Raw genomic sequence first — 17,922 nt, forward strand, 5'->3', positions numbered from 1 at the left:
TTCCATGAAAACATTTTTAAATTCCCTTTAGATTCTTTCCCTTTGATTCTGCTGTTTCCACTGCTGACAGACTCTTTATTAAACATTTTATCTCTAATAAAAAAAAAAGAGATAAGTAGTGAAAATACTTTGGATAATAGGAAATTATGCATGCATACTTACATGTTCACACATGCCTATATGTGCGCACACACACATACATGCATACATATACAGTACATTATCAAATGGCTGAGCCTTTTGATTTTGACAGACAAGAAAAAGTATTTAGCTACAAGCGTATCTACTAAAACACAACTACCCACATTACCATAAAATTACCTAAGTTAATGATACTATTCACTATGATAAATGACAAAATTTGAAAGATTAGACTGTCATAGATAAAAACAATTATTTTAGTTGAAAGGTGAGAAAAATATCAGATTGTGACTATTTTATGCCAGAAGAAATTCAATTTACTTACGAAGCTAATATCATGTTGTACTTGATATTTTGATAGTTTGAATTGGAAATAGTTATGTTAGCATCTATGCTGTCAATGCAAGCTCTGTGCATATATATGTCACTATTAAGCATCTTCTTCAGTAACAACGGACTGCCTAGTGTTTTTTGTATGCCAGATAGAGACAAAAAGTTCGAGTTATAATTATGTCTTGGCCAGTGATAGGTGCTTGCCCTCAGAAATATGATGTATATTTGAGAACAAACTTTAGATAAGAGTGGGAGGATATAATATCACCTCTACTGTGAGAATACCAAAGGTAAACTTTTTATTTTATTTTAATCCTCATCCCAAAGGTGAGGGTTAATAAATCCCCAGCTCTATGTCTTTGCTGGGACTTGGCAACCTGGGAAGCCTGTACTGTTGTATGGGATCATGTTGTTTTCTTCCAAATTATGTGATTATCCCTGCATATTTCTGTATACTTTATCATTAAGGCAACTTGATCTCTGACTGGGTTTGTCAGTTTCTTCTTGTCACAGCACTATCCTGATGTCTAGTGTATACCTTCTCACTAAAGTAGTTTCCCTTGCATTTTGCCTTCCAATTCATATGAAAGTTTTGCCCTGATTCAGTCTGCTCTCAATCTACTGTCCCATTTCAAAACCCTACTTTACCTTTTTGTTTCCATTTTCTTAGCTTTTACCAATTCTTCAAATCCAATGTGGTATGTGGCTTCAACCTCACTACTGTAAAGAAATTGGTTGCTTAAAATTTATAATTGATAGAGTCAATGGTCTCTTCTCATCCACAGTTTGATTCCTCTGTGATATTTGAAAATCATGATCACCACCTCCTGGAAATTTCCTCTTGTTTGTGCTCCTCCATGATTACTCCTCAATCACCTATGCTGGCCTCTTCTCCTCTATGAATTCCTAATACATAAGTGTTGCCATGGTTTGGTATATGGCTTTCTTTTACTCTTGCATAAAACTCCATCTAGGTTTTTCAAAACTTACTATTATTACATTTACCTATGAAACTCTTAATTATCTACGTCCATCATGAGTTCTGGAAGCAGACATATCTGGTGTTTTGTGTGTGTTTTTTTTTTTTTTGACAGAGTCTCACTCTGTTGTCAGGCTGGAGTGCAGCGGCATGATCTCAGCTCACTGCAACCTCTGCCTCCCGGGTTCCAGTGATTCTCCAGTCTCAGCCTCCCAAGTAGCTGGGAATAGAGGCGTGTGCCACCACACCCAGCTAATTTTTGTATTTTTAGTAGAGACGGGGTTTCACCATATTGGCCAGGATGGTCTCCATCTCTTGACCTTGTGATCCGCCCACCTCAGCCTCCCAAAGTGCTGGGATTATAGGCGTGAGCCACCATGCCTGGCCATATCTGGGTTTTAACTGACTCCATTACACGTAACTGATGACCCTGTGGCACGTTCAACATTTTTAAGCCTTGGTTTTAAGAACCCTAAGTTAAAATAAATGTGACAGTTACTTGGCAAAATACTTGGCACATAGTAAGCATTCAGCAAGTAGTAGGAGAATAATTTTTTCTCTATTTATTCCTTTCCTTGGACTCAGATCCATATTTTCAACTGTTTTTTTTTTATATTGAACATTTCAAACTAGATGGCTCACGTAGGTGTTCCAATATTTCCAAAATAATATGCACTGCCTGCTTCCATTAATTTCTGTTCCTGATTTCAAAAATCTACTCCATCTATAGTTCTCTGTTCACTTACTCTGTCCATGCATTTTGTTGAATGATATGAGCCAAGCACTGAGGGATCAACGTAAGAAAAGGCATAGTCCTTTACTTAAGTTTCAGTGAGGAACAAAGACAAGTAAATAGAAGTTTTTGAGGGCAAATATACAATGAAATAAGGCATTGTGATAAACATATCGACAGAGTGTTATGAGATCATAGATAAGGAGTTTCTATATGAAAGTTGAAGTGGGGAGGTTGCTATAGTCTGAATGTGTCCCTCCAAAATTCATATTTTGGCCATGTGCGGTGGCTCATGCCTATAATTTCAGCATGCTGGGAGGCCAAGACAAGCAGATTGCTTGAGTATAGGAGTTCCAGATCAGCCTGAGAGACATGGCAAAACCTCATATCTACAGAAAATACAAACATTAGCTGAGCATGGTGGCATGCACCTGTGGTCCCAGCTACTCCAGAGGCTGAGGTGGGAGGATCCCTTGAGCCCGGGAGGTTGAGGATGCAGTGGGTCATGATTGTGCCACTGCACTCCATCCTGGGTGGCAGAGCAAGATCCTGTCTCAGAAAAGAAATCATATGTTGAAATCTAATCCCCAATATGTTGATGTTAAAAAGTAGGGCTTTTGGTGGGGTGATTAGGCCATGAGAGTTCTGTCTTCATGAGTGGAATTAGTGTTCTTATAAAAGAGGCTTCAGGGAGCCTCTTGGCCCCTTCCGACATACAAGGACAAAGCAATAGCGTGCTGTAGATGAAGAACAGGTGCTTACCAGACACCAAAATCTGCTGACACCTTGATCTTGGACTTCCCAGCCTCTAGAACTGACAGCAATTAATTTCTGTTGTTTATAAATTACCCAGTCTAAAACAGAGGTGATGGCAGACTAGGAAGACTCCTAAGAGGTATCTTTGACTCCTCACCTCCTTTTCCCATACCCCATCTAGCCAGACCCCAAGTCTTGCAATATTATTAATCTCAAAAAAGATCAATGTTTTAGGGGAAAGGCTCTCTCCCCCTACTAGATTGTAAGCTCATTAAAGGCAAGGTTTTTATTTGTTTTGTTCTCTGTTGTAGCACCAGCAACTAGAACAGTGTTTTGTTTAAGGTAGGCACTTAATAAGTATTCGTTAAAGTTTGATGAAACTAAAATAAATTCATCATATTATTTACAATGAACTGTTTTTCATTTAAAGTGTTTGCATTATATACTGTCTTATACCCTCAGATATCACACCAATTTTTTTTTTTAACAAAATGGAGAAGCAGATGTTACTGTTTATTTGCTTATCTGTTCACCAAAGGGGACAATTCTTTTTCAGCTTTCTTGTTCCTTTTTTTTTTTTTTTTTTTTTTGAGACGGAGTCTCGCTCTGTCGCCTGGGCTGGAGTGCAGTGGCCGGATCTCAGCTCACTGCAAGCACCACCTCCCGGGTTTATGCCATTCTCCTGCCTCAGCCTCCTGAGTAGCTGGGACTACAGGCGCCCGCCACCTCGCCCGGCTAGCTTTTTGTATTTCTTTAGTAGAGACAGGGTTTCACTGTGTTAGCCAGGATGGTCTCGAACTCCTGACCTCGTGATCCGCCCGTCTTGGCCTCCCAAAGTGCTGGGATTACAGGCTTGTTCTTTAAATAAAATGCTCAGTACCACACTTTCACAATTATTGCAGACACATTTCAAAGACCTCAAGATTTAACCAGATCTTACATTTTGCTTTTAAAGCTACAAACATTTTTGTGTTATGGAATTAATATAGAACCAGCTGGATTCTTCTAAAGGGAGATGTTCAATAGAACACACACACACACACACACATACACACACGCAGATACACATGAACACCCTGATAGAAAATAAGAATAATTGACAGGAAATTTATTTCCTGTTGCTTTAAATATATTTCATGCTCTTAGTAAAACAGACAAGTATCTATTAACTTGACATGGTAATGGAAATATTTGTTATGATTCACTGGATAAGTAACTTTGTAGTAAATGAAGTTGTTAAGAACTTGTGTTCTCTCTTGTTCAAAACCATACATCTCTGTTTTAAATATAGTCTGGTATAGGGACGTGTATAAGTATATGGTGAGGGAGGGCAAAATGATGGGTACAGAGATTTCACTAAAATTTAATTTTTGTTTGCTATGCTCATATATTACATCAATCAACTCATTTTTAAAAATTCCCTAAAACATATTTAGATTCACATTTGCATTGCTAAGTAAATCTTCTCCATATTAAAATCAGATTTCATCTCACCTATGGTGAAACTTTCTTTCCTTATAAAATGAAATAAATTATGTTTGCCTATGGTTTTATTTGGAAATGAAACTGAGAATAGTCAGTCAAAAAGCACGTTTAAAAATAATACTGCCACCGAAGTAACTAGAAACTGTATCACACTGATCTCCAAAATATTGTTCTTCACTGCCTAAGCACAATAGACTTATATTTTTACTCTCAACATATAAAACATATTTTAAGACTACAGCATTCTCTTTCATGTAAATTTAACACATTCCACATCCATCATGTGGTGTAGGCTGGAAAGCTTGGTTGAGCTTGGTTAAACAGGATTTATAGGTCATAGATTAGTTCTACAGCGTCTTTTCTTGTCTTAAAAAGAATCTTTAAATCTGTGGCTGAAGATAGATTTTTGCTAACCTCCGTGCTGTTAAAGGATTAAAGCATGAGATACTGTTGGATCTAAGCACTGCATATGTACATTCTGAGATTTTTTTTTCTCCAGTCATTATTGAAGGACAAAAATTATGTCTCTATTTTTCCATTGCAAATGTCCTAGAAAAAAACTACTTATAAATGTTAGGTAGATTTTAGCAGTGCTGTATAATAAAGACATATTACTGCTGCTGGAGAACTTACATTTATTGGTTAATATTTAAAGGGTATTTTTCCATAAATAAATTACTGCAATCACTCTTAATGAATATTTCCTCCAAATGATTATTTTTTCCCCCAAGATAGACACTAGTTCTGCAAGTATAGTAACACATATTGGTCATACAAATTTCATTTCTGTTTCCATTCCTTGCCAAAATCTCCTTCGCCAATGGCCCTGGCTCTTCTTTTGTAAAAATAACCCTGTAGACTCCATTTAATTGTCACATTGGCCTAAAGCCAGCAAGGGCAGTTAGCCTCATACCAAGCTACAGCCATCTGTCAGAATATGCTAAAAATCAATGAAGATGGTTGTTACTTGCACTCTCCTGCCCCGGCATGATTCCTGCATACAATTCTGATTTCTCTTTGTCAACTGAAGTGGTCATGTTAATCCCAACTCCCGGTTTTCTCTAGTGTTGATAATCACAGCAAAACCTTTGAGGAAGATTCATTTTGGTAAATAGATCATGATTACTATCCATTATCATCATTCTGAAAAAATAATTACCATCTAAGATCAGGTCAAGCAAAATTAGTTATCTTGAACCAACACTTGGCTGAAAATTATCATGAGTAATAGAATATCAAGTAGACTCTGAGTTAGGAATTTGAATTGGGGGACAGCAAAGAGAGTAAATAATAGTAAACAAAAATGGCTGCAATTCCACTTAAAAGTGAACCTGGATGAAGTGGCTGAGAAGCAAAGAGAACTATTCCAGTGCTTTGCAGCAAGGGGGCTGTGTTTGAATTACTGACAGAAATAAGCACCTCTTCAATTAATTGAGTGTTAAAGATAAGTCAATCTACTTGTACATAATTTCATGGACAGAATGAAAAAACCATTCTATAGAAAAGAAGGAAAGCAGTAAATCATGATTGTGAGAAGCTAGAAAGGAATAAAGCCAGTGCCAGGGGATGGACATGGGAAGAGAAAGAGGAAAGGAAACTAAAATGAGGGTGCAAATTTCATGTGCGGTATGAAATAATACTTGTAACAACCTTATAAAGTGAGTGCTATTAACCCATTTTTAAGTTCAAAAAACTGAAATTCAGAAAGGTTCAGTAATTTGCCTAAGCTCATACAGCTAATAAGGAGCAGAATGGGACTTTGAACACAGTTCTATTGTTTTCTACAATCCAAACTTTTAACCAGTCTTACAGCATTTTATCAAGCAGGACTGTGCCATCAAAGCCATATGATAGCTTTGGGATTGAGGTTCATGCCACAGGGAAGAAAAAGAGACTTTCTAAAAAAAAAAAAAAAAAAAAAAAAAAAAATCAAAGAATAAAAGAACAAAAGGATCTGCAAACTCTAGTATATCTAAGGATGGGCCTCTGGATAAGGAAGGATAATATGGAAGTTTAACAGCAAAACAGCAGGAATTTTAGTATGAAATTTAGATTTTTGGTTCATAGCTTGAGAATGATAGGTTTTCAATTCCAGAATGGTTATCTCTCATTAGTACTAGAAAGAACATGCTTGCTCACAGAGTAGCCAACCTGGTCAAGAGTATTTAAATGGCAAATGAAGGAAAAGGGAGAGAAATAATAAAAAGAATAGTGTCTAATATCACTTAGATAACTGGTGACTATGCACAACTTTGATTGTGATATGTTCTTCCCAGAACGCCCTTTCCTCCATTTTTCACGTAACATCACCTCATGATTTTAGAACAACATGATTTTTAGGTCATTTTCTCGGGGAAATTTAGATTTTTCCCCCTTCTACCTACCTCAACACTTCCTTAATCTCTACTATTCCTACCTTGGTTAGATCTACCCCCATCCAAGGGTTCTTACCTTGGGACTACTTAAATATAACAAAACACTTGTGATGGTACTGTTATTTATTATTTACCTTTGCTTCCTCTACTACAGAAAGTCAGTAATGCATAATGATTGAATATGAAGATGCTAGACCTACAGCCTGGGTTCAAAGCCTGACCTGGATCTGCCATGTCCTACCTATGGGATTTTACAAAGTTCCTTAACCTCTCTGTACCTCAGTAGCCTCATCTCTCAATTGAGGATGGCAATACTAAATAGTACGTATCACATAGGTACTAGCATACGAGTTAAAGAAGTTGATTCATAAGGGATTAGAATACTGCTTGGCATATAGTAATGCTGTATATTTAGCTATCGTTATTGTTACCAGTACTAAACCATAAATTTCTGGAATACAGGGATTCTCATTCCTCATAGAAGATGCAGTGCACCAGGAATAATTAGTAAATGCTTGTTGAATGCCTCGCTGTGCAGGACACACTCAGTAATCCATAGACTGGGAAGTATATGTGAATACCGGATGTTTTCACAGCAGATTAAAGCTAATGTGTCTCTCTGAATTGTAGTAACTCTGAATTCGTCTACTTGCCAGCAGGTCTGTGCCAGTCTATTATATTGAATTATTATTGCACACTTTCTATGTGCCTGGCTCTGAGTAGACATTTTTGTATATTATCTCATTCAGTTCTGAAAACAGCCCCATGAGGTAGGGTCTGCCATTTTTGACACAAAACAAACAGGGAAATTCAGGTCTATGGAAGTTATGTAATGTGTCTAAGTTCACAATGACATAAGTAGTTTAGTCCAGGGATGTTGGAGTACATATGCTTGCACACATCACCCAGCCTCTCCATCTTTGGCAATGTGCCCATCTTTCCAGGTTGCAAAAAACACTCTGCCCCCAAAATATAATCTAGACGTTGGGAATTCTGAGAAGGAGGCTTGGAGAAGGAGATAGCAAGGCTGACATTTGAGTAGGGGAGGGCTCAGGGCAGGGCCAAATCCTCAATGTACTGGGTAGACAGGGCACTGTTTTTCTGAATAACAGAAAGCAGGGAGCAATGCACAGGTGTTCTGAAGATTGATCACAGGGCAGTCTTAAAAAGCCTCACAGGTATGTATCGTCAAAATGTGGGAGAGGGGGGATGGTTCTGATGATTTGGAACATGGTGGTGAAAGAGTATATTCTATTTATTTATTTATTTATTTATTTATTTAAAGATGGAATCTCCCTCTGTTGCCCAGGCTGGAGTGCAGTGGCACGATCTTGGCTCACTGCCACCTCTGCACCGTCCCCCCACTACCTCCCCGCCATTTCAAGCGATTCTCCTGCCTCAGCCTCCTGAGTAGCTGGGATTACAGGCACCTGCCACCACACCCGGCTAATTTTTGTATTTTTAGTAGAGATGGGGTTTCAGCATGTTGGCCAGGCTGGACTGGAACTCCTGACCTCAGGTGATTCACCCGCCTCAGCTTCCCAAAGTGTTGGGATTACAGGCGTGAGCCACCGGGCCAGGCCAAGTATATTCTATTTAAAAGCATGCTAAGAAAGGAAGTGGAATGATGTTGTATGTGTTTACTTTGAGGAAATCATGAATGGAAGGGCAGAAATACCTTTAGTTAGACAAAGATAGAAATAGGGACAAAAAGTAAAATAATCTATTGTGTGTGAAGATTATTGCTATTATTATTACTAACATTTATGGAGTGCTCATTATGTTCATGGCTGCTCTAAGCACATTGCAATTATGAACTCATTTAATGCTCACAATGGCCTATGAGCTCGGTTTTACTATTATCCTTACTTTACAGATGAGAAAACTGAGACATGGTGATGATAAGTGATGTGCCCAATGTCACATGATTAATAGGTAGTGGATCAGAGAGTCTATAATAAGCCACTTGGCCAGATGAAGACAATGGATGCTGATTCTCAACACAGATCACAAAAGTGTCATAGGAGGAAAGGGTAGTAAACATGAATGATTTCAACTCCACAAACATCTGCTAGTTGTATCGATTTGCAAAAACAAATATATGGCAAGTTCCCAGATTCTTGTGTTAATGACTATACCTCCCAAAAGGTAGAGAAAATCAGGAAACTTGCCTCTCTGACTGACTTAGAAAAAGAGAAACTGGCGAGTTGAAGGTGATAGGAACCTTTAGAGGAAGTGAAGGATTTTATCTTAGAGTCTGTAAGTACCTTATAAGGCCAAAATCCCAGACTTTTGGAAAAGAGCTTGCTGAAGTGAAGGAGGTACAATTTCATGCCCTGGAATACTCTAATATCAAGATGAATTAAGACAGTCGGGAAGTTATTTTATTTTATTTATTTATTTTGACCTGTTGAAACCAGTGTGTCTGTACTGGGTGTTCTCCATTCACATTCAGTTTGGATTTCTAAAGAACAGGTACTAAAATAAAGGGATAAAAACCAAAAATAAATAAGTTTAAGAGGGCACGATGAAAATAATGCTAAGAAGAATTATACCCCAAATGAGCCTGAGGCTTGAGAAAAAAACTGCTGAAGATGACAGAAAAGTGCTTTTTAAAAAATATATTTAAACCAAGAAGAGCAAGGGTAGGAGAGACATGAAACCCATGAAATTGTTATTGGATGACTAACATCTGGGAGGCCTTCTCAAATACTGTACTAGTTTTCTTTGTGAAAAAGAATGATGATAGACTTGAAATGGTAAAATCAATATCAGTAACCATAAATTGAAGCTAAAATGGGCAAAGCAGTCATTAAAAGGCATTTGGCTGTTCTATAATAAATGAATTAAAATTCTATCCCAGAGTGGTGAGAGGTCTTGGAGATTGGATTACCTTGTCACAGTTGCTAAAGTTTTAGCAACTGTAGTGTGGGTGAAGCGTGACAGGAGACTGGAGACAGCAAACATTGGCTTTAGTTTTCAAAATAAACAGGAAGCATATGGACTCCTTAGACTAGACCAAGAAACAGGTTGATTAAATACAAAATTCTAGAACAGGTTAATAAAAGCACAATTTGTGAGCGCTTAGGAAAAAAGTAGTAACCATAAGAAGGCAGTATAAATTCTCTAAGCACAAGTTATCTTAGATAATCTCATTTCATTTCTATTCTTGACATGGTTATTAGGTTGGAAGATCAGTAAGAATGTAAGCATACTATATCTGAATATCAGCAAGGCATTTGACAAGATCTCCCATAATATGGCTATGAACAAGATGGAGAAATGTGGGTTGTTAGTAAAAGAATGTTGCCTAATAGATAAATGTCACCAGTGGCATACACAGAGATCTGACCCTAATCTGGTCCCATGTAACATCTGTATTGATAACTTACATAAAAAAGAGGGAAACATACCTAATAAGCCTACAGACGACACAATTCTGAGAGCAAAAGCAAATAGCTTGTATGGTAGAATTTGAACTCAGCAACATCTCCACATGCTAACAAGATGAAATCAAATTAGGCCAAATCAAGGCTCCAAATATATTTCCACTGGTATCTCAAATACCAAACACAAAATTGAAAAAGAATCAACTATGTACTTATAGAATAAATGAAACGTGGTTTAGCTTCAGAACATGTTAAAAAGGCTTTGGGGTTTAGTTTCGAGTGTTCTCAATGTGTATGGATAGTGTCATGTGGCCACCAAAAAAGCTGATACTGGAGTAGACAGCATTAACCAAAATACATAATTAGAACAAGAGAGGTGGCTAATTGTTGGTCATAGCATAAAATCCCCAGTGAATCAGTCAAAATGACTGACTGCTGAGAGTCCCATATAAGGAACATCAAATCTGCTCCCAGTCCTTCCTCAAGGGACAGCCATAGATGGCCACGTTGTTGCTTATTTTAATCACAGGACTTTTCTCTCCCCATAGCCTCAGTTGACTGTGAGAATAATTGGCAGGGCTTGCCAAAAAACTGAAACACAGCCTGCTATAAAAGGGATGAACTGGGTTAATCAAATTCCCTCTTAGGGTTTTGAGCCTGCAGTGACCAAGATAATAACGCAGTTAGCAATGCGACATGCAGTTGAAGGGATGAGGTGAGAGGTGTGAGGAGATACACTTGGAGTCATGTGGTGCAGTGGAGACCAGACATTGTTATGAGATAGTAGAAACTATGTGGTAGACAAAATAAATATTGAGCTGATGGAAAGAATAAGCTATTGGACAAAGAAAGAGACAGAGAGGAGCAAAAATGCAGAGAATTGCTGAGTCTTATTAATGCTAGAGATCTACAGGCTTTGCCTTTCCTTTGGGGATTGACCAGAGTTTCCCATGTTCTCAGGGACTGACAACACATACACTGAAAGGATGTTCTCAATTACTCGAGGCAACCTGAATGTCTTTGGCTTCTTGTAACCAGAGAGCCTAATAAGAACCCACACCTGCATCCAGCCTTGAACATTACATTTCAAGAGCAGTTTGGACAAACACACTTTTAGTGTGTTCTAAAGGAAGAGACCAGGAAGGGAGATTGGAAACCAATTAATGTGAGGAACAGGTAGAAGGAACTGGGGAAACATTTAGTACAAAGAAGAGAAGACTCAGGAACAGTGAAGGGCTGTCAGTTGTAAGGGGAATTTTACTTATTCTGTGGGACCCTAAAATCAGATTTGAGAAAAATGGGCAGAGTTAAGAAGGGATAGATTTTGGTTCAAAAATAACCTTCTAGTAGTTGTTTGAGGTGGAGTGAAATAACTTAGGAATAAGTCAATTACCTATTCTGGAGATATTTATGCAAAGGCAAGTGGCCACTTAGTAGAGATAGTAATAATAACTTTTCGTTGTGTAGTGCTTTACAGTATGTGAGGCACTTTCTACTATGTTTGCTTGATTTTCCTAATTAGGAAGGCAGGCATTTGTATATTCATTTTATCAGATGAGGAGGCCGAGGTTCAGACAGGTTCTGTTACACAGTTCATGCATAAGTTCCTGGATACTCACAGTTACCTTTATTGATTACATGAGAAATGAACATTTTAAAGGATATATTTGAATAATTCTAGTTGATCAAGCTAATAACGTTTCTGGCTTTTAAAAAATCATCATTGTGATGCTAAATATATATTCAAATGTACTAAAAAGGTACTCTGCTCACTCTCACATGAAAACTTATGTTCTTCTCTGCGTCTTAAGAAACTGAGACCAATTAATACTTTCCTTGCATAGATACAGAAGGTCCGTGGGTAGAGTTTGTACAAACATGCCTAGATGTACACTTCAAATAAGAATAATTTTCTCTCTCCATTTGCCTGAACCCATTCCCCACTCTCTCCCAGATTTCCTGTTATTTGGCTTTATAGAGGAAAGGAGTGTGTTTGCTTGTCAGAACTGCTACTTAACCATATTGCCCTGCTGTTTCCTCAGCTCTCTATCACTAAGCTCTGCAAATGAATTAAAAGTAAAATGAGGAAATAACCACTGTTTGAAAACTCCTTGAAGAAGATATACATTGTTCTTTGCATTTTACCCTTTACTCACCTTCCCCTTTCAATAAAAAAAAAAAAAGAGGAAAGAAAAGAAAAGATACAGGGTTGGGCACGGTGGCTCATGCCTGTAATCCAGGTACTTTGGGAGGCCGAGGTGGGCAGATCACAAGGTCCGGAGTTCAAGACCAGCTTAGTCAATATGGTGAAACCCCATCTCTACTAAAAATACAAAAATTAGCTGGGTGTGGTGGCGTATGCCTGTAGTCCCAGCTACTCTGGACGCTGAGGCAGGAGAATCGTTTGAATCCAGGAGGCGGAGGTTGCAGTGAGCTGAGATCTTGCTACTGCACTCCAGCCTGGGTGACAGAAGGAGACTTTCTCAAAAAAAAAAAAAAAAAAAAAAAAAAAAGAAAAGAAACAGAAATACTATCACTAGTTCAGTTCTAACTGCATTATCGTCACCATAGGTGCTGACTGCTATATTTTTCTCTTGGAATATAGCAGAAATCACCCTTTATGAAACCATTTAATCTGGTAAGTGATGGATGATACTGTTTCCTGGACATGGGTCATAGTACTTCCAGTTTGTTGATGGTGACATATTCTCTGATGCCATGGTTGGTATTTAATTTAATATGCTGCTAAACAACAACAACAACAACAACAACAACAACAACAACCAGTCTTATGAAAGTTGACTAGTCTTTCTCTTTCCATTACAATTCCCAGAGATCAGGTTAGAAGGTGATACCAGACATTGTTTATCAAGCGGTATATTATGCCCATTTTTAACATACAAATGTCTTTAGAAAAAGTTTCTGTAAATTGGACAGCTATAGGCAGAAGGAAACTGGACTCCTATCTCTCACTATATACAAAAATTAACTCAAGATGGGTTAAAGACTTAAATATAACACCAGAAACTATAAAAATACTAGAAGACAACCTAGTAAAAAACTCTTCAGGACATTGCCCTAGGCAAGAAATGTTATGACCAAGACCTCAAAAGCAAATGCAACAACAACAAAAAATAGACAAATTTGACTTAGTTAAGCTAAAAAGCTTCTGCATAGCAAAATAAATAATCAACAGAGTAAACAGACAACACACAGAATGGGAGAAAATATTTGCAAACAATGCATCCAAGAAAGGACTAATATCCAGAATCTATAAGGAACTTAAACAAATCAACAAGAAAAAAATACCCAAAAATTCCTGTTAAAAAGTGGGCAAAGGACATGAACAGACATTTCTCAAAAGGTGCTATATAAGTGGTCAACAAACACATGAAAAAATGCTCAACATTACTAATTATCAGAGAAATGCAAATTAAGACCACAATGAAATACCATCTCATACCAGTCAGAACGGCTATTATTAAAAAGTCAAAAAACAGCAGATGTTGGTGAAAATGTGGAGAAAAGGCGACGCTTATACACTGTTGATGGGAATAAAAATTAACACAACCTCTATGGAAAACAGTATGGCAATTTTTAATAGAACTTCCATTTGATTCATCAATGCATTTCTGGATATCTACCCAAAGAAAAATAAATCATTATATCAAAAAGACATCTGCATTCATGTGTTTATCACAGCACAATACACAAGAGCAAAATCATGGAATTGACCTAAGTGCCCATCAATGAATAATTGGATAAAGAAAATGTGGTATATATACCCCACAGAGTACCACAGAGCCATAAAAGTAAATCATGTTTTTTGCAGCAACATGAATGGAGCTGTAGGCTATTATTCAAAGTAAGCTAACTCAGTAACAGAAAACCAAATACCACATGTTCTCACTTATAAATGGGAGTTAAACAATGGCTATTCATGGACATAAAAATGGAAATGATAGACCCTTGGGACCCCAAAAAAGGAAGGATGGGCCGGGAGTGAGGGTTAGAAAATTACCTATTGGGTACAATGTTCACCCTTTAGGTGATGGGTACACTAGAAAACCAAACCTCACCACTGCACAATATATCCATGTAACAAACATGCACATGTATCCTCGAATCTATAAAAATAAAACAAAAATTCCATTGTAGAACTAAACAAGGCACACAAAAAAACAAGGGGAAGTCCTTGAATTTCAAAGAAAATAGAATGCTATGTTCTATTAGTTCATGTTTTTCTATGTCAATACAAAGTTGTAATTTTTGATTTAAGAAAGTGACTAGAAATGATGAGTAATTTCTTTGTTAATTGTATCTAGTGCTAAAACCTATCATGATCAAGGGACCCAGAACTGCAGAGTAGAACTTTTATCACGACAAAGCTCTGAGGAGTGAATCTAGAAAACTAAACATGTGAAGAAAAACAGGCAAACATTTTTGCTCGAAAGACCAAAAGCTTAACCCTAAAGGCAGAATTTAGTGTTTAAATGTACGCATATACTTCCATTACATGAGGCTGATCCTTTTATTTTTTAAATGTTTGAAGGCAGCTTATTTTTTCAAAGACTCTTACAATAAATAAAGTATAAACGATCACTCCTCTTCCAGTTGTGTTTGGGTTTTCCTGTAACACTGTAGTTTTTTAAACCAAGGGACAATTGCCTTTCACTTTGAGGCTGCAGTGACAGCTTAGATAATTGCTTTGTTTTATGTTTTTGTGAATATGTGACAGCAGGGTGTTTATGTATCTGCGGCTTCATCTTTTCATGTGTATCTGCTCTGGTCTGTGTCTGTGGCTGGATCTAGATGTGTGTGTCTGTTTGCACATCTGTGCCTGTGAAGGAGTCTTCCTTTTTGCCCATGCATCTGGGTGTGTATCTGTTTGTGCATTTGTGTGTCTCTGCAGATGTGTGTGATGAAATGAGTTTCTGCAATCAGTGGAACCATCCTCTGCCAATACTTAAGTTTAGTGGGATCAATAATAGCTTAAGTACCTGGTCTCCAGTGGTATGTTGCTGTTCAAGACCCAGCTGTTATGCAGATGAACTGAATCCTGCGTGCTGGTTGGGGGAGCTGGAGCAGCTGGGCTGGGCTGGCTGCGGGTAGTCATTGATCTCCTCTGAAGAGAGTCCGCTGCAGGGGGTGGCTTCCTGGCACAGGTGCAGGCATGAGGAGGCGGAGGTGGCGGCGGGAGGGGTCTGAAGGTGAACTGGTTGTGTGGGCTGCTCTGCACATCTAAAGAGGAGAGAAGAGAAACACAAAATAGAGACTTACTCTCCCACTTGGCAGTCAGGGAAACTAGCACGACAGACTTACCAGAATTTCAGATAATAAAACCTGTGGGGTGAGGGAGGTTGTTTTAAGTTCAGTCTATCTGTAAAAATGCCACTTAACTTACAAAGGCACGTGCAGCATGCTTATGAAATGTAAAACATTTGCAGTTGCATTTACATGTAAATTCTTTAGGGCTATAGCAGCTAAAAAGTAAATGAGGCCGCCTCACACCATTTGTCATAGTTTCTGCTACTGAACAAATAAATCATTAACAAGACACCAAGTTACAGAATAGAAGTGAGCTGATTTCCATCAGTTGCAAAATTCTCACTTGAGAAAATACTAGTAAAAGGCACAAATTTGTTGCAAGGAAGATCATCCGGCACTTCAAATAAAAATATAAGGCCACCTTCTGGCTTACCTCAGGAAAGGATGTGAGCTTGCCTATACAGGAGCAAATCCATATTTTAGAAAAACAGCTCACGAGTGTGTCACTTGGCTGTGTGAAACTAATCTCTTTGCCAGTCCCCCCAACTTAGAGTGTTACTTGTAAAAGGTAGGCTAAAAGGAGTTTGTTCAAGTTGTTATACATATTTCCATGGCCATGCAAATGGACCATTTCCATGGTCTGCACCTTTTTCCCTTTGCCACACCTTTCTAGGAGCTCTGCCATGTTAGCAGCAGCTTAGGCAGCAGGGAAACAGATTTTTTTCTGCTTGTTTACAGAGGGGCAGCCTGGGACAGCGGTCCTCAGACTTCTGTTGTTGCTATTGTTTGGTATTTTTCCACTGCTTTCCTGACAGGCACACGTAAAGACAGTGAGTTAGAATTTGGCCCATGAGAAATACCCCAATTAAACCCCTTTAAAAAGAAATCACTATTGTAGCTGATAGCCACCTCTCTTCCACAGGAGAAACATAATAGATGTCAAGTGATTTCTTGTAACACCAGCACGTTCTAGATAAACTTTGTAGACAGCATGGCTTTGTCCCACCTCCCAAATGACTGAGAGTTGAAAAGCAGAAAAACGCCAGAGGCTTTCGATGCCTAGCAAAGGGCTCAGCTGGTTTGTGCTGAGGCCCACTTTGCAGTGGCCGATCACAGAAAAAAAAAAAAAAATCACTTCTTTCAATCTTTTTACTTCAAACTTGAATTTTAAAGACATTGGCATGGTTTTTATTTTTAAAAACAATATTACTCTCCCAAGAGCATGACAAATTCTTGGCTGTATTTTCTAGCACAGGTGGCTCTCCCTTTAAATAAACTCACTATATGAAAATCTGAATTGTACAAGAGATAGATAGAGAAGGGAGTGGTGATCATTCATTTTATATAAAGGATCCCTTTAGATGGTCAGCTATCCTTGTATATTTAAAAACAACTAAAATGCTTCATGAATTTCTTAAATCACCCCCATTATTCCAGGCCCAGCTCAAATCCCATGTCCACTAAAAAAATCATCACAAATACTTAACATCTCATTAACTTTTTTTAAACCTCTGGGCTCATACTCATAACCATAACTAGAAGTGTGCTTTCCATTTTGGGGACTCAAAGAAGCACAGAATGTTGAAACCCAAAGGACTTTGGAGATGCTCTCATTTTGCAAATGAGAAAACAGGTCCAGGGTCACTTGGCAAGTTAGTGGCATGGCCAGGACTAGGTACTCACATCTCCTGACTCTCTGGCTAATGCTTCATTCCCTGTATTGCAGATCTCTGTAATATGAGTTCTCTTTTCCCTCATAAGATTTAGAGGCAAAGAATTGTCCACATTTTCTTGATTTTTCACTTAGGTTTATTATGTCTACTTCTCTATTTGACCATGACTCCTCAAATGTAGAAAGGAAGGCATTGTGGTGTAATGGTATGCAACACAGCATAGTGGAAAGAGCAGAGGACTTGGACTGGGATGTATGGCAAATCTGGGTTTAAGTTCTGCATCCACCCTTTAGAAGCTTTAACCCCTCATTTGTAAAGTAAGGAAAATAATAATAATAATAATCCCTTTTCCTAACAATTAAATTTAATTCATGTAAAATGCGCTTGAACATGCATTTTGTTGACTATTTGTTTATTGAATGTAATAAAAGTATAAAAGTATAAAACTATAAGACTGGAACAAATCATAGGGATCACCTAGTTAAGCTTGCCTCTCTCCACTCGCCATTTTACAGATGAGAGATCCAAGACCCAAAGAGGTGAACTGACTTGCTCAAGGTCATTCAACTTGTGTACTTTTTCCTGCCCATGCCAGATGATTCCTTTACTCTTTTTCTGCACGTGCTTTTGTAAATTAAGTGACATTTTAACAGATAGACTGAACTTAAAACTCTCCCCCACCCCCACAGGTTATGTTATCTGAAATCCCAGTACTCTGCCCAGCACTCTTTCCATTATGCTATTTCGGAACATAAACATGACTCTGTTCTATGACTTTAACATTTACTGG

The 17,922-nt window shown here is 38.0% G+C and overlaps 1 protein-coding gene across 3 annotated transcripts in view; it reads right to left on the reverse strand.

Annotated features, from left to right (window-relative positions):
• Positions 1-17,922, reverse strand: part of TENM1 (teneurin transmembrane protein 1) — a 657,629-nt gene that overhangs the window by 394,411 nt on the left and 245,296 nt on the right. For all 3 annotated transcript variants that reach the window (XM_030934095.1, XM_030934096.1, XM_030934094.1), the window contains exon 4: positions 15,192-15,432. In XM_030934095.1, the coding sequence (XP_030789955.1) occupies positions 15,192-15,432 (241 nt within the window). The remainder of the gene's footprint in view (positions 1-15,191; positions 15,433-17,922) is intronic.

Source organism: Rhinopithecus roxellana, chromosome 7 (genome assembly GCF_007565055.1).
Source record: "Rhinopithecus roxellana isolate Shanxi Qingling chromosome 7, ASM756505v1, whole genome shotgun sequence".
NCBI classification, from domain to species: Eukaryota; Metazoa; Chordata; class Mammalia; order Primates; family Cercopithecidae; genus Rhinopithecus; species Rhinopithecus roxellana.